Source organism: Quercus lobata, chromosome 4, assembly GCF_001633185.2.
Source record: "Quercus lobata isolate SW786 chromosome 4, ValleyOak3.0 Primary Assembly, whole genome shotgun sequence".
Taxonomy (NCBI): domain Eukaryota; kingdom Viridiplantae; phylum Streptophyta; class Magnoliopsida; order Fagales; family Fagaceae; genus Quercus; species Quercus lobata.
This window is the reverse complement of record NC_044907.1, coordinates 30,558,026-30,576,755: the sequence shown is the minus strand read 5'-3', so window position 1 is coordinate 30,576,755 and position 18,730 is coordinate 30,558,026. Positions and strand designations below refer to the sequence as shown.

Sequence of the window (18,730 nt, the reverse complement as noted above, 5' to 3'; positions counted from 1 at the left end):
GAAAGTCCAGAGAAATGTCAGCAGGAGATTGATTTTCTTGGGTTGGTTGAGGTTGGAGTCGATCAAGAGCTTTAGATCGACTGCGAGTGATTGGGCCGACATACTCATCAGCACTGGAATCATCAACCACTGATTTTCGGACATTCTTGCTAGAGGCCATTGAAGTAGGTAGCAAGATGGTGATGTTGATTTCTTTCTTTGAAGGAGAATGAGATGAGAGGCAGAGATGTCCCACTGGGCGTGCCAGAATTTGTAAGCGACTAAATTTCTAGTTTGAAATAAATCAAACAAGTAAAATAGTTTCACAAATGCGAATTTGTATTGATGATTGTGTGGTACAATTCTCTGAAATTACAAAAGAGTGATCCTCTGATTCGATCTCCTTGCAAAACTTATTGATTAGATTTATGGTAATGTGGATTTGACTTAAACACAAAATATCCTTCAATTTGGTTGATGGATGGATCGAAGATTACTGAAACGGAATTACAATGAATCTCTGGCTATGAGCTTGTTTAGAAATCCTTTGTTCTTCGCGTTCTTCGTGTTCTTCGTGCGTTCTTCGTCTTCGAAGGTTTGTGGTGGAAGTTCTTCGGAGCTTTAGAGGCTTGAATCCGTTGAGCTTCAATGATTTGTGAGTTGTTGATGTTTTCGGACACTTTTGGCTTGATTCCCGTGAACTTTAGGATCTAGGCAGATGATCTGGATGATTCTGCTTCGAATGTTCTTCGATTTTGGGGTTGAAGTTCTTGAAGTTCTTGAAGGCTTTGAGGCTTGATCTTCACAGAGCTTTTTCACTTCTGAATTCTGGTCCCCTAAATGTCTCAGGAAGGCTTCTATTTATAGGAGTTTTGGGGTGGGTGAGCGACACGTGGCGGAGCTTGATTGGTGACACATGTCACAGCTTGATTGGTCCGCTTAAGTCATCGCTTACACGTGCGAGGTTGCTTGAGTCATCGCTTACACGTGCGAGGCTGCTTGAGTCATCGCTTACACGTGCGAGGCTGCTTGAGTCATCGCTTACACGTGCGCTGATGCGTGATTGGCTCTTGCATGACACTTGGCAAATTTCTATTGGCTTCTGAATAGTGATAGCAAAACCTAGCAGCAATACATGGTGTTCTGTAATTGGCTATATTTTGTGGACTTGGTAATGTGACGTGTCAGCTTGTGATAGGTCGGGAATTTTCCCTCTCTACACACGTATTAAATAATAAGAACAACCACACTCAATCAATTATAATGCTCATTTGAAAATTCAACCAAATTAGGATTTTATTAAAATGTTATTAATTGTGGTATGATGTACTGAGTTTTAAGTAAAAAGTTTATATAACATCTCTTATTGAATGGTGTAAAACATGAATTTTACACCCCATTCTTACCAAATTCAAACTCTTTTTATTAATATCCTCAAAACACTTTTTTTTATTAGCTGAATTTGGAAACTAATATCCTGTTTGGTTGTAAGGGAGATGAAAAGAAAAGAAGGGACGAAAAAGTAAGGGAAGGGAAAGGGAAGAAGAGAGAGTTATACATAGAAGGATTGCATTAAACAATTTCTTCAAAAGAAAGGTCTTCTTTGAAAAAATAATGGGAGCGTCTGAAGGATTGTGTTAAGAAAATTTCTAGAACACAAACTTTTCTCAAAATTATGAGTTGTGAGAAAAGTATGAAACTTCATCGAAAAAGAAAAAAAAAATGAAATATTGGTGAATCGATATAGAAAACTGAAAAATGAAAATGCTTGGGACCATCACAGCAAGTATAAATATAGAAAAACTTAATGAAAGAGGTAAAAAAAAAGGCTAAATACAAAATTAGAGTGCCACTTGACAAGACCTCATACACTCCCGCATGAGGTCTTTGCTTTTATATATATATATATATATATATATATATTGATTGATGTTTTATGAGTTACTACACAAAGGCAAAATGTACCATCAACTTCTGTCTTTTAATCTATAGAAATTTCATACTTTCAATTTATAAAAATTTTGCACAATTGTTATCAGTCAACTTTGTAATGGTTTCTAAAATAAAATAAAATTAAAAAACTCTTTATAACAGCTAAAACTACATTATACGTACAAATGCTTTGGGTATGAAATTTTTTATGGTGGCATTTATTGTTGCTAAGAACATGTTCTACATTTTATTTTATTTTATTTTTTTTTTTTTTGAGAAAGAAGAACATGTTCTACTTAAACTTACATGTTTCATATCAAAAGCAATTCAAAGAGGTAAACCCGTGCATTGCACGGGTTAGTGACTAGTATTACTAAAAGTTGAAGCGTGGCATTTATTATTGCTGAGCTCTTGTTGCACCACCTCATCGTCACATCATTTGCCACATAATTATTATTTATTATTTATTCCTTTTTTTTTACAATATATATATATATATATATATTGATTATTAACTTTACATATTCAACTTTTTCCTTTTTAACATCTATATATATTTCTTTTTTATTTCCAATTTTCCTATAATTTTTTTTACATTCACTTATTTTTTTAAATATTTATACTTTCTTTAACCTTTCTTCTTCCCTTATCTTTTCATCTCCCCACTACCCTTTACTTTAATATTACTATTCATCTTTCCTTTCATTTTCCTTTATTTGTCTTTTCTTATCACTTCCCTCTTACTATAAATTTGTCACTATTTTCTATATTTTGCATAGTTTTCTCTCACAAAAAGGTTCTCTCTCTCTCTCTCTCTCTCTCTCTCTCTCTCTCTCAATGTTTTGGTGGATTTTTATTTTTTTTATTACATCTCCACTTTAGGTTGATAAATTTTTGTATTTTTAAGAACTATAATTTAGGTTGATACGATTTAGTTATTATTATTATTATTATTATTATTATTATTTAGCTTTTTGATTGTTAAATTTTATCCGATTACATTATTAAAAAAAATTAAAGATAGTAGATAAAAATAAAATAGTATTCCATCACATAGCATAATTTGGATAATTTAGTATTTATTGTTATATCTTTTAATTTTTCTTTTTTTTTTCTTCTCTTCTATTTTACTCAATATTGAAATTCAACCACATCCTCCTTATCATTAAATTATGTATATTTTCTCTCTCTTTTTGTTTTAAAAAATAAAAAATGTAATATTTTACTTAAATTCAAATAAAAGAAATTTGTGCTCATCAAACTCATTTTTTTTAACATTTACACTTTCTCCAACCTTTCTCCTTCTCTTTACCTTTTCATCTCCCCAAACATTCTACCTTGATATCACTCGTCCTCTTTCCTTTTATCTTCCTTTATTTTGTTTCTTTTTATTATCATTCTCTTAGTATAAATTTTTCGTTCACTCATCCATCCTTTACATAATTTTCTCTCACAAAAAAAGTGGTTATTTCCCACTCTTTCTCCCTCAATTTTTTGATGGATTTTTATTTTTATTTTTCTTGCATCTCTATTTTAGCTTGATAAAGTTTTGTATTCTTTAGAACTCTATTTTGGTTGATGGGATTTAGTTTTGTGTTTTAAGTTTTTTTTTTTTTTTATGACTTTAATTGTTAAATATTATCATATTGCATTATAAATAATTAAAAATAGTATATAAGAATGTATTATTATTATATTACATAGAATTATTTGGATAAGTTAGTTTATGTTATATATTTTATTTTATTTTTTCTCATATCATTTTATTTAACATTTAAATTCAGCCACATCCCCCATATATATCATTAAATTATTTATATTTTCACTCCTTTTTATTTTAAAAAATTTTAAATATAATATTTTGCCTAAATTAAATAAATAAAATTGTCCACATTAAGTGGAGTATTGCCAAGGAAACATTCATTCTCACACCCAATGCATCAAAGGAAGAATGAAATACAAAAAAAAAAAAAAAAATCAAGTTAGAAACACTAAAAAAAAAAAACTAATAATGCATATTTAATGTCATAGAATCATCATCAAATTTTGGAAAATGATAGGTTGCCAATGGAGAGAGAGAGAGAGAGAAAGATGGTATAGAAAAAAACCAATACAAAGTAATAAAAAGTAGATAAAGAAAAAAACAAACCTCAATTAGTAATCGTTGATTGGAAATCAAAGAGGTTGTAAGGAGAGGTAAAAAATAAATAGAGATTACCATGTGGAGAACATTAAAAACTTTACAGTGTAGTAACATAAATTGTTAAATTCACTTAAAAAATTAAATACAATCATAATACTAAATTTAAATTTAAAACTAACCAAACTCTAACTATGGAAACCATATTAATCATAACTAAAAAAGAGATGTTCTCTGATAGTAGTAGAAATTACATAAGAAATAAAGTTAGAAAATTTAAAAATCTATTTTTTGACATTTCATTTAACCTTATTTAATATATATATATATATATATATATAATTTTCATACACTATTACTTTTGAAAATCTAATGAACAATGCTATCTCTCATTTATCATCTTTGTTATGCAAATCATCAGTTAGTAAATATATGATAATGGTAAGAAGCGTTACAAATGAGACCAATGAAAAATATATATATAATTAATTAGCTACTATCATTATGAAGTAGTAGTATATAATTTTACACATCCAAAAAAGTGGAATATATAGTACCCATTTGGATTGCGCGTTTTGCACGTCTGCATTCAGTGTTTTTTTTTTTTTTTTTTTTTTTCAGCGCATGAACAGTAAAATCACATGAATTTACTGTGCAGAGACAAAAGTCACTGTTCACGCACTGTAGCAGCACTGTTCACGCATTTAAAAATATTAAAAATAAGTCCCACGGTACTATTCACACATTTAAAAATTATTTTGCTACAATATTTTCAGTTTTCAGTTTCAGCAAAAATAAATTCAATCCAAACGGACCCATAGAGTTTTTTTAAAGGTATGTGCAAAGATTCACTATTTGTGTGTATAAAGGTAAAAAAAATGTATATTTAAGGTTTTTATTAACTTAAAAACTAATGAAAACCAAATGGTTAATAACTAAAATTATATTTATAAAATATTTAATGAAACCATTTTAAAAAAAATTATCACGTGCAACGCACGGGTATACGACTAATTAATCATAATTAATGAAACTTTAAAACAAGAAAAGATGATGGATAACCAGTGGCATAAACAACAAGAAATAGGTGGAACCCCAATAAACTTTTTCTTTAAAACAAAAAGGAAATAGTTGTCCTTCGGACCAGAAAATTTTGTACTAACAAAAGTTTTCACACCTAAACTAAATATGTCTCACAAACATCTCCAACACTAACATCCCACCTGCAATAGAGCCAGACAAAGCCGTCACAGTTTGGCGTCATATTTCTCACCAATCTGCAGCAAAGCTTAGCTAGAAATGTTAATCAGAGCAAACAATGCCACCAGCAGAGTGAAAAGCATCTTTGAGTTTCTTCTATATTGATATTGTAGATTTGTTCTGATCCCTGAAGGTGCCAACAAAAGAAGAATTAAATTAGTGTGTAAGTATGTGCAAGCAATAGCAAGAGAGAGAGAGTTCTTAAGTTTTTAGACATACTTGAGGGCAACACAATATAAAAACATTCCCAGGTGCAGCCATCTCCGTCCATTTTCTTCCAAATTGATAATTTTCATACGAGTTTCTTGGCCTAGATACCATCTATCAAGATTTTCGGTTCTAATGTTTCACACTACAACATTGTCCAGGGAAATAAGGATTGATGTTCATAAAAACTGAAGAGTTTAACACAAGAGATGCAACTAAACCACACAAAAACCATCATTAACAATAGAAGTACACCAGCATTTCTGTCACTTCTAAGAACCTCAAATTCTTATAGAAATTTTAAGAATTATTACTTAAACAGTTGAAAGAAATTTATTAGCATTAGCTCCATAAACAATTAGTTGTCATTTGTCAAAACTTCTTTCTAAGATTATTTAACAGGCTAAACCCCTGTAAAAAACCAACCTTTATAGTGGAGCGAGAAGTTGCATCCCACTAGTTACATCTACTGTGTACTGGCCACTCATCACTACCCTGGTCAAAAAGCTTATGCCTTAAGGCAAATGAAGGAAAATCAAGCTTATAAGCTCCGTTTACATTATCCTGGTCAACAAGCCTGATTGGTGTGTCAGGACTCAGGAATGACAAATGAGATCCCCCTTAAGTTTGGTTCGAAGTGTCCTATTAATCGTTGCTGGTGGCACAGTCTTTATTACCTAGTATATATAAAATTGAATGCGTTTGACTCTTGGCCGACCCTATAATATTTTGTCACATTCTAATATATATTTTATAATTGAATTGTAATTTCATTTTATATCTAAACCCTTGGTTAGAATCTTGATATATTATATTCTCTTTTATGGTAGAATATACATGGACAAAGTTTAGATATAAAATTTGTTGTAACTACAACCTTATCTAATATCTTTTTATTGGAGGTGAATTTTGGCAAATCCACCATATTTGATTACATATTCTTCTTATATCCTTTGTGCTTACAAAATTTCCAGAAAATTAAAGATCAATAGCTATGTCATCAAAAAATTATTTAAATTGCAAGTCTTTGTAATTTAAAATTATGCATAAAAAATAAGTTTATAAATCATATAATAAATAATATCCGATTAACACAAAATTTGACATGTGTATTAAGAGTGTAAAGAATATACAATTCAACAGTTAGACTTTCAAAAGAACAAAAAAGTTTAGCTACAAAATTGATTGTAGCCTTACTCAATATCTTTTTATTGGAGCTGAATTTTGACAAATCCTCTATTAGATTACATTTTCTTTTTATATCCTCCATACTTGCAAAATTTCTATAAAATTAAATATCAATAACTATGTCATTAATAAATTATTTAAATTGCAAGTTTTTGTAGTTTAAAATTATGCATAAAATGTAAGCTTATAGATCATATAATAAATAATATCCAATTGACACAAATTTGATATATGTATTAAGAATATAAAGAACATGCAATTTGACGGTTAAATTTTGAAAATATGTTGTAATGTGAATGATATTGAGTAAGGTTGTAACCTTAGGCTACAACTAATTTTATAGCTAAACTTTGTCATTTCTCAAATTATGCAATAATATTTAATTTATTAAATAAAGTTGTAGTCTTAGGCTACAACCGATTTTGTTGCTAAACTTTGTCTAATATATATTTCCATATACAAACATAATCACAATAAATTATATTAATAACTATTATAATTATCAAATTTCATATTTCAAATTTTTTTTTTTTTAAGTTATATTATATTAAAACTTTTTTATGTATTGCACAGGTTCCCGACTAATTTACCTCAATTTGGTTGGTTCAAATACATTAACTAACTTGTACCCAAAAAAACCATTAATTTACAAAAGAGCTGGTATAAAATTCAACATATGAAAACATGCGTCTAAATGCAGCATCAATCCAGGTAAAATAGAATCAGCTCAAATGCTCACATTTTTTTTTACTTTTTTTAAGCTCAAATGCTCACTTAACTTCAATAATTATGTACCTTAGGCCAAAAAAACTAAATTAGCCGTGTCATGCTTGAAGGTTTTTAGCTCCTCCTACCCTACTGTCAAAAATTGCAACTTGCACTGCATGGGTCTACCTTCACGGCCATTCGTTCCCACAATAGGTACAGATTTTCTCAAAATTTAACATTTTGATTGTAGATTTTTCATCACAAAAACTATTATATTTGTTGCATTTCAAGGAGAGATGACTATGGATTTTGAAGGACCAATAACAACCTACACCAAATATTAAGGACCAAAAATATAATTCAACCATTTAAAGATGGATTTAGACATTTAGTTTACGACTTGATTTAAAAAAGTAACTTCCATAAACTTTTGGAAAAGCATAACCCTGACATATATATTATGAAATTGCTAAAAGCACTAATCCATCAACCACCCATTACTCAATGACCAAAGTTGCAGATTAGCAGCCATTCATACCAGAAGTTGCCCAGAGAAAAATATAATAATAAAAATAAGATTACAAGTTGTCATGCTGACTATAAATCTTGTTCTTTTTTTTCAAAATATAAACATTGTTGTTTTTTCATTCTCTAGTACAACAAAGAATGATTTTCTAATACACAGGGAATTGGTGGATTGAAGCTACCCATGCACACAATAGGGTAATTATCTAATTGCCAGTATTTGGCCTCTCATTTCCACAATCCTTGCGGTTGCAGACAGTTCGAAAGGGATAATTCAGATTGCCACATTTGCTACAACTCCAGCAGCCTTCAGGGGCACTAGAATTTGATTGGTTTGGGCCCTGCAAGGAATCATAAAGATGCATAATTAATGCAAGGTAATGAGCTATTAAACATGAAAACCAACATCATGTGCATGGCAATGTCAGAATATTTATACATAGATAGGTTGTCTTGGATTAAAAGGTGGTGGCGAAGGAAGTTTTCGATGGGTGATGGGCGACTGTGATGTGGATTGGAATGTTTTCAAACCACATGAAAACCAACATCATGTGCATGGCAACATCAGAAAATTTATACATAGATATGTGGTCTTGGTTTGGAAGGAGGGGGCAACGGAAGTTTTCGATTGTGATGGGCCATTGTGAATTGGATTGGAATGTTTTCAAACCACGGATAATGAAGGGACAGACTACTATGAACAAGTTGTACATGCATTGGGTTTGTGGTGGACTTTCTAGATTTTCCATCAAACTTAAGAACCACATACAAAAACTCTTTGGACATGTAAAAATGGTGAACATCATAATAACAATTCCAGAAATAAATCACTTACAGAAGAAGGTCTGGGAGCCCCGCATTTCTTAATGTTGCAAGTGGTTCTGAAGGCAAAGTTAACATTGTCACATTTGGGGCAAATCCAATCCCCTTCATGTACACCATCTGGCCCTGCATATACAACCAGACACAGCTTTCTAAGATAATTTACATACAGCACTGCTGATAGAAATACAAAAAGAGAGCATATTGAAGCCTGACTTTATGCTTGAGAGAAATCCATGAGTTTAAGAAAATAGGACCAAAATCAGGGCCAACTTAGAAATATAACAAACAATCAAGCATCTTATAGACTAGGAAGCACGGGTGCGAATTCGGGTTCGGGGCCGGTGCAGTGTGGCGACAAACCAATTTTTGAAAAAGTAGGACACAAGTGCGGTAGGATACATTTATTAACTAATTATTAAATATATTTTTATTTTTATTTTCTATATATTGCTAAGCATTTTTTTTCATATAATAGTAAACATATATCAATTTAAGAGCAATAGTAGATAATAGAGTAAATGCATAATCATTACATGATGTTCATAAATTAGAATACAATATCGAAAGTTTGAAACTTAAACTAAATAAAAGATAAGTTTGAAATTAACTTTTTTTTTTAAGTATTTCGGTCCATATCAGGTCCTATTTCAGACCATTTCAGACCGAATCAGGCTACGTCGGTAAAAAAATTTCGCCAACAGATGCGCATCCAGGCCACACGGCGTGTCCCACCAAGTCCAACACAGGTGCGCCAACGAAAATGGTGCACCCATGCTTCCTTTGCTAATAGACCAAGTAATACTTTACTATTAATTATTATTAACCACAGTTTCTTAAAGCATTGAAACAAAGAAATCAAAACAACAACATAAATTAAAAAATGACATGAGGTGGAGGATAATAAAAAAAGGTAATTATTAATAATTAAAGTCTCACCCACCATCATTTATTTCAAACGACATAAGCACAAACAAAAGGAAGTACAAAGTACTGCATATAACTTCCAATAAACCATAAGATACTGTATCAATATTAATGTTCAACAAATAGATGATGATTGATCAGATTACAATTATAGTGGAAATGGAAAAATCTCAACAACAATGAAATTTAGGATACAAGATGGTGCAAATACCTCCACGACGTTTCCGAGAGGCAGGATTATCAGGTAATACTCCTCCTGCCCATGGAGGTCTTTGAAAGCCAAATCCATATCCATTGACGGCAGGCCCTGGACTATAAGGCATACCTGATTCATTAAAAAACCATCAGTTATGCATACAGACGAAGCAGATGATTGAACATGCTTGACACAAACTTCTACATGATGCCATTTATCCTAATACATAATTTAGAGCTCCATCTGCAGGCACCCTCCCCTAGATCTTTCCCTAAGCCAAAACTCAGGATTGGCATTATGCTGCTAAACAAGTATTTCTGTCCAAGCCATTGCAGTAGCCTGATCACAAAAGCAACTGCAACACTGTAATGCTCATATGAGAAATTTCACTCCTGATCCATCCCCCCATTTACCTCACCTCTATAGCCACGCCATTTGGGCAGTGGAAGGCAATGATCCATCTAGCCACCCAAAATTCCATTAATGCAGATAATATTTGTAGCGGTATAAATTTTTTTTTTCATTCTTACATAAAAGGTTATTGAAATGTCTTTGTACTAGCATACTTGAACTAGCACGTAAGGATATTCTCACGATAACTTAACTTCTACACATAGAAGTTCTATTCATACATATAACAATCCCTCATTCACCTCTTCCTCCATAAATCAATTGCATTTAATGTGAAAATATCTTGTATTAGCTATTACATACATCTATGCTAAAAAACTAAAGTTTTAACCATTTCTTCACGCTTACAATTGCAGCATAAACTTTCCTCTGCTCCTATTTTTCTATTTATACTAAAATGTTCTTTATTTTAACAGCTGATTGTGAAAAGAATTTACAGGTCACAAAAGGAAAAGTACCTCCATATCCTCCAGGTGGAAATGTAGGCAGATGACCATATGGTCCATGAGCACCTGAAGGGAGACCATAGTCATAATGCAGTCCTGAATGTGGTACTGGGGATCCATACCTGCCAGACAATCCATATGGCAGAGGAGGAGCCCCAACACCTCCATAATAAAACGGAGGAGGGGCATTATAAGGGCTAATTGGAGCAGACTGCAGAAAAAGGAAATTATATGTTATACAAGTAATCAATCAGAATGAAAGTAGTATGCCAAAAAAGTTTCAGATTATATGAAGTACATTAAGTCTATCTAGCAATTATAGCAATAACGTGAAGAATAGGTTCTGGTCATTAGGTTTGGCAATCCACTAAGAAAACGATCTGAAACTATAGTGCATCTTTGTGTAAATTCACAGAATAAATTTCAATTCCATAACACCATATAAGAGACAATTACAATCCTTTTAAACATTAGAAAACTCTAATAAAAATTAATCCAAATCTTGGCTCTTAAAACCAGGCAAATTGAAACCCAACTATACTAAGACTCAAAATAAAAACAACTATTGATCAATCATCTTTGACCTGTAACAAAAGTATGGATTAAATATATTCAAATGTTGAATTTACTTCCCATTAGTTTAACATTTGGAAAACATGAAATGACATTCACTGGCGGAAAGTGTTGTATGCGTAAGAATTCTTCGTTGTTCAATGACTCAAATGCTGTACTGTAATACTATTGGCAAGGGAAATATCATTGACATAGAATGACTACGATATGGAAGGTAGTTCTGTTAAGTTTTTGCGGGTAATTTGGTGTGAACGTAATAGTGAAATGTTTGAAGGTGTTGAATGTCCTCATCATGTCATCAAACAATCTGTATAGAGAATCGGTGTCAAATGGGTGGGTTTGGGGTGGGTATAATTGGGTTGGGTATATAAAACTCATTTACCCATTAAAACCCATTTAACTAATTACTTCTAATCCAAATCCAACACAACCCAATTATTATGGGTAAACCCCAACCCACCCAATTACCCAATTATCAAAATTACCAAAATGCCACTAAAGTGAAAATGACCAAAGTACTCTAAAATGTGTATTGGTGGGGCCTACAAGTTGTAAACGAGTTGAACAGCTCTCTCTGAGTTGACTCACAGTGTCACAACAGACCCAGCTCTATTGTTGTGGGCGAGCTGCCATGCCGATGTAGCTATGAGAGGTCAAGTATGCCAACCTAGCATCAGAGACCCATTATTTTCTTCTACTCTATACCCTTCTCCACCTACAAACAAAGCCAACAACATACTCGCTTGCTTGAACGCATTTGACCCGAGGTGAACCGGTGCAAAACCGGCCGATCGCATCCGAGTTCTCCATTGAGTCAACATTTCGTGCCTCTCAACTTGGTCCGTGCCTTCACAGGCCACCACGTTGCATATCTGTTTCCCTAAGTACACCTCGGACATCACATTATCCCCACTGTTCACCGATCCTTCCAGCGAGTCAAACATGGTCGAGTAGTAATGCAACGACTCAGTGAACCGATCCAGGAAAACCGGCCCATTATGGTTTGCTTCTTGCTCAACTACAGTCACGATTTCTGGCTTCATCTACTTCACCATTGACAACACTTTCTCGATCGCTCCGGGTCGAGCTAAAAGTTTGTGCAACTCGAACACCGAGTTAACTGCTACTGCCTCGACCTCACTTCAGCGCAAGCCATTAGAGCGTGGACAAGTCGAATTCCGTTTTCTTGCAAGTCAATGAGGACTACTGGGCAAGTGGACTCGGTGGTGGGTAAGTTAAAAGCTGAGAATATAGAAGAGCCTGAGACAATCTCCGAGTTTAACTCGATTGAGGGTTTTAAACGTTTTCCGACTAAAACGTGATTGGAGGCTGAGAAAATGAGGACTAAAACATGATTGGAGGCCAAGAAAATGAGGGAAAATGCTCGTGAAACCCTGAAACGTTTGAGGGCTGGGTTTCTTTCTCTCTTTTTTCTTTTTTTTTTTTTTTTTTTTTTTTTTAATATGGGAAGGGTTGGGTTGAATTTGGGTTTTTTTTTTTTTTTGATAAGTAATAAGATATATTGATATAAAGGGGACACCCTAGTGCGCAGGGAGTGTACAAGGGAAAAGAAATCAAATACAAAAATTGCAAGAGTCTAGGAAATCAATAAAAGAATAGAAAGATTTATCTTGCAAAGCAAACAACCAATCCCTTAAAGTTCTAAAAAAGAGAAGCTTGAGGTCAGGAATAGATTTCTCAGTATCTTCAAAACATCTACTATTCCTCTCCCTCCAAAGACACCACAATAAGCAATGAGGAATGATGGACCAAATATAACCATTTCGATGACGACCAAAGCTGCCTTGCCAACACCATAACAGCCCCAGAACAGAGTGCGGCATAACCCAAGAAACTCCAAAAAGGCCCAAAACCATAGATCATAGATTCGAAGCAAAAGGACAATGAAGAAATAGATGGTCAACCGATTCACCATTTCTCTTACACATGTTGCACCAATCCAGAATCCACACCTTCCTTTTACGTAAATTATCAATCGTCAAGCATTTCCCTAAAGCAGCAGTCCAAACAAAGAAAGCTACTTTAGAGGAGATCTTTTGCTTCCAAATACTTTTCCAAGGAAACCCAAAGGAAGCGGTGCCAGATAAAATTCTATAATAATCACTAACCAAGAAACCCTTAACTTTGTTAGGAATCCAACACATTTTATCCTCACCTCGCCCCCTTATATGCGAACCATAAATAGTTGCCATGAAGTCGGACATAACCTCTAGATCCCGAGCATGCACACTCCTAATGAATCTCACATCCCAAAAGAGGACACCATTAGCAGACATCATAAGCTCAGCCACACTGGCATCCTTATTCCTGCAAAACCTGAACAAGTCTGGATATCTAACAGCAAGAGAAGTCTCTCCACACCACCGGTCTTGCCAAAACTTCACTCTAGACCCAACACCAATATCATACAGAATATGGCGAGAGAAAGAAGGCCATCCCTGACTGATATATTTCCATAAACCAACACCATAAGGGCCAATCACAGCTCTAGAAAACCAGCCCCCCCACATACATCCATACTTTGAGTATATTGTTTTTTGGTTAAATGGGTTTCAATGGGTTTTTATTTAAAACCCAATAATAACTGGGTCTAATTGGGTTGATGCCCATTTAACCCAACTAATAATTGGGTGGGTTTGGGTTCAATTAGAGTGGGTGGATTTGGGTGGGCAAATGGGCTTGGGCTTACTTTGCCACCCCTAATAGAGATGCTTGTATGATTGGATGATTTCCCTTGGCAGTATTCCTTCTTGTCCTTTTCTAGAGTTCATAGACTATTTAAGTGTATTTTGGTGCACAAATTGTGTATTCAAACTGCTACATATTGTTTATTAAATTATTTTCCTTGTCAAAAAATGAAATGACATTCATTGGTACTGACTGCAGAATTAAAGAATTGCAACCTTCCTTTTAAGTCATGGTCCATGGGATGTACTTATACAAATAGTCACTCTTCCCCTTTTTATGCAAAATTGAATACAAAGGCTAATGAACAAGCTCCCCCACCCCCCGCAAAGTACTATAATATTTTGTTTTATTTATAAACAATGGCCCTCCAAGCATTTTGCAAATTTCATAAACTGCCTAATGCCAATGTTGACCAAATCCAAAAGATGTGTCCTGAATGTCTTATGAAACTGAGAAAGACTTAAGTAACATATCTGTCTCTATTATAAGCATTATTTATTTTTTACTAAAAATTATCATTAACAGAGTTGTATCTTTGAAAATTACATTCTCACCAACACTGTTGATATTTTAGATTGTCCTAGACCTCACAAAGGGATGGAACTATAGAATGAGCTCTGGTTTCAGGTGTTAGGCAACCCATGTTCTGCATTACAAGAGTCCAAGGACTAAATGACAAAGAAGAGTAATTAACTTATAAAGAGGAAAGCCTCTGCATTGGGTATATGCAAAGATTAATCCAATTTCACTTTTGTTATATCTATTACTAAATGAGTTCTTACTTCACCTTCAGGACATTATAACCTTTCTACCACTTCCATACATTCTTTTCCTTGTTCCAACACATGCCACACCATTGTATCATGAAGACAAATTCTGACATCCAAATTGAAATGATGAAAAAAGGCTTGATATGGAGATGGAACATGCAGTGGTAAAAAAAAAAAAAAAAATCATAGAACCTAGCTGTGTATCTTCATAGACCAAGAATTGGATTAAAAAATAAGCAACCAAAGGGATGTTTTCTTCTTTATAAATCCAGAAGTTATACTTATCAAAAAAGAAAAAAAAAAATCCAGAAGTTATGATGCTTAGCATTAGAGTTAAGGGGAATTAAAAAAAAAATTCCAGTAAATTCTAACCAAACAACAGGCTGTCTAATCACCATTACCAAAGCACTTGCTTTGATTATTCAACAGGAAATTCTACGAAAATATTTAGAGTTATGATAAAATTACAAATGGAATTTCCTTTGGGGAGCTGGCCTCACCCAGCATATCCCTCCAACTCTGAACCGATTTAGTAAGCTACCTCATTGAGTATTATGGTGGCTTTTTCATGACTTTACTCATTTATATTATATTACCTCAGGTTGTCATTGTCTACACACCAGTCCCTTTGGTGTTCTTTTACCTACATTTAAGAGAAACAACAACCAAGACCCTAACCCTTTCATAATTTTTTTTTTTTTAAAACAACTTAAAGGCCTAATCTCAAATCTGTGGATTCCACACAACCAAACCCTTACTGATTTCAGGACTTTGGTTCTTCACTTGACCACTACAAACCAATACCACACCTATTGCTTCAAAGGGAACTTTAAATGATTAATAAATAGAATCCTGCAACTTACTGGAGTGACAGGTGGTCGAGGAGCACCACATTTTCCACGATTGCAAACAACTCTAAACCCGAAGTTTACATTTCCACACTTAGGACAGGTCCAATCTCCATCATTCCGTGAAGCTGGCATAGGTAAGCATGATAATTTCAAACAACTGAATTGGAAAAGACAGATTACATGATAACAGACAGCTGCTAAGGGATAGATAATGAAATCGGTCCCTCAAAGAATGCTATAACCAATGAATGGCAGTGTTTACTGTGTAGTAAACTGGTCCAAACTGGTAAATAGGTTATTTCAATTTTAAACCATTTGAACACAGGAACCTCACATACTTTTTTGAGTCTGTAAAAGATGAAAAAGAACCACCTATGAAATGTGAATAAAGCTATTAATTTATGATGGGAAACTCATTACTAGTCAGACCTAGTTACAAAGTGAGAAAAACCATATGAATTACTTTGAGCACCTACCCATTGTTCTAGAATATAAGGTCAAATCAACTAATTAAAACATCTAGTGTCTGCTATCCTTAGTCAACCAAGATGGAATCATCATCTATATCAAAATAAAAACTCTAGTTCAACTCTTGCATAATTGCTTTATTAATCTCCGGCATCGTTTCTCAAAATGGTTTTCCTTTAAGAAAGGCATAATTTATCCCAAAGAAAAACACCAATAACAGAACCAGGCTAGATAGTGAATCCCAAATTGCACACTGCCTAGAAAATACCTTAAAAGAATGCCTATTAAACAGGGAACAACATAAAAAAAAAAATCCAACATCTCATACTGATAACAACATGATGAAACTTACAAAGGCGTTAAATTGATTCCAACACACATGAAAATGCACTCACCTACTTCTAATTTAATTTCTACTACGCCAAAATACATTATTGGTCCCTAAGTTATAGTCCATGAATGATTTTAGTGATCGCTTTGTGATTTCTTTTAGTTCCTAACATACTTAAAGTGATCGCTTGTGGTCCCTAATGTGTCTAACAAAGTGATGGTATGCCTGCTTAAATTTTGGTCACATCCTCTAACTGCCTAAATGTGTTCAATTTCAGGCACTAAACATATTTTCAAACATGACCCACATACAAAAACATCAAAAAAAATCCACACTAGCACACATAAATGCTTAAAACCAATACTACAATCAATAACGAAAACTACTGAGTTCAACTTACCATCATTCCGAGACCTTTTCGACCCGAATGGACCCCGGTTATCAACCTATGCAAGATTCACAATCTCAGATACCACAACACAGTTAAGAAAATAAAAATAAAATAAATAAATATTAAGTACATAGCAGCCAAAAAGAAAAATACCCATGTGAGTAAGAGGGAGATATTGAAGATTAAAAGAGAATTTAAACACACTCAAACACTATTCTAGTACTTCAAACATAAAATATTAGGCTTACATATTTGTACACACACAAAAACAAACAGACATAGATGCATATATATATATATATACACAAATACATATATAAGTTCCAGAGAAAGATGAGGAGGACCCACCTTGGTAGAAGCCATTAACAGAGTTGAGAAACTTGGTTTGAGAGCAGAGAGAGGGTTTAAGAGAGAGAGAGAGAGAATATAGAGGAAAAAGGAAGGGGCTTTCTTAGTTAGGGAGTATTTGGGTGCGAGGGAATTGTGGTGTTTATAGGAATTATGGAATATTCCAGTCTCTGGGTCTGTTTGCAAACCAGGGTAGAAGTAGAATAAAGAAAACCCCAGTCTCCAACCGCGTGGACTTTAGGGTTTATTGGTACGGATAGATTAATAATGGAACAGAAATAGAAGAATGAATGATTGTGTATGGAAATTAAGGGGGAAATTTTTATCTTTTTTTTTAACAAAGTAAAATAAATTATAAAAATAAAAACCTCAAAAATCTTACCTGTAAATTTGAAAAGCTGAGGTGGAATAATCATTTTAAAATTTTGTAAGTGGATTGATGACATGGCCTAATCTTAATCATTCATTGAAAAACATAGTTTTTTTTTTTTTTTTTTTTTTTGGAGAATGTAAAACATAAAGTTAACTTTACGGGTTAAAGTATTCTATGATATGTCTATCACAATTCATGTGGGGATTGGGATTTGGTGCAATAATTAAGACTATTACACAATGTAATTCCTCTCACATGGATTTTACTTTTTCAAAAATTTTAACTTTTTTTTATCTCTTAACTACTTTTTTAACTTCCTTGATCCAATAGTTTGATATCAAATGTTATCTTTTTAACTTTTCATGGATTTTAATTTTTCAAAATTTTTAACTTTTTTTAACTCTTAAATTTTTTTACTTTTTTTACTTCCTTAATCTATTGGTTAATATCAAAAGTTATCTCTTTTAACTTTTAATTTGAATCGTTGAAAAGGTATTGTATGGTGCAATAATCTTGGACTATTACATTAGATCTCAATCCTACTTATGAATTCCACACATATGGACCTCAGACGTCTCATGAGTCATGAGACCATCTTATAAGACAACTTTGAAAATCATGGGCTACTTTAAATTTCATATTTTAAAAGTTTTGGATTTTTCATTTTAATTTAATTTTTAGAAACGAACTTGGGTCTAGTGTTTGTGTGTATTGGACCTATTAAGATGCAGTGTACGCTAGATCCAATCATTACCCTTTTTTTGAACACGAGTCAAATTGGAGCTCATTTACAAACTAGATTATATGTTTATGCCTGTTTATTTTTCTTGTCAAATATTTTCAAGTGTGATCATGAGTTACTTGATTAAAACATAGTAAATACCATAACTAACATTTTTTACCCATTCACCAATCCATATTAATAATTAATACTATATTATAGTAAAAATATATATCATTTGACTTAATTTTATATAATAATTTCTGGTTATGAACATTTAAAATTAGATTTTACCATCCTTGTATGGTTAAAAATTATATATGGCTAAATTATAGTAAAAAATATATATATATATATATATATATTATTTGAGTAAATTATATAGAATATTTTTTTTTTATACATTTGTAAAATTAGATTTACCAACTGTTAAAAATTATATATAAGTATCTTA

At 32.8% G+C, this 18,730-nt stretch overlaps 1 protein-coding gene across 1 annotated transcript; it reads right to left on the bottom strand.

Annotated features, from left to right (window-relative positions):
• Window positions 1–7,919: 7,919 nt before the first annotated feature.
• LOC115987674 (ranBP2-type zinc finger protein At1g67325-like) lies at window positions 7,920–17,437 on the bottom strand. The gene is made up of 7 exons (XM_031111262.1): window positions 17,183–17,437; window positions 16,844–16,889; window positions 15,657–15,769; window positions 10,754–10,952; window positions 9,900–10,013; window positions 8,775–8,887; window positions 7,920–8,280 (listed from the first exon to the last, which is right to left on the bottom strand). The coding sequence occupies exons 1-7, from the start codon at window positions 17,195–17,197 to the stop codon at window positions 8,146–8,148; spliced, it is 735 nt and encodes a 244-aa protein (XP_030967122.1). The 5' UTR covers window positions 17,198–17,437; the 3' UTR covers window positions 7,920–8,145.
• Between the last annotated feature and the right edge of the window lie 1,293 nt (window positions 17,438–18,730).

Bases quoted from the DNA above. Each gene is read 5' to 3' on its own strand.
- LOC115987674 (XM_031111262.1), bottom strand. The intron at 15,770-16,843 runs GTAAGTTGAACT...TACCTATGCCAG, and splicing joins GAAAAGGTCTCGGAATGATG to CTTCACGGAATGATGGAGAT. The intron at 8,888-9,899 runs GTATTTGCACCA...TTGTATATGCAG, and splicing joins CTCTCGGAAACGTCGTGGAG to GGCCAGATGGTGTACATGAA.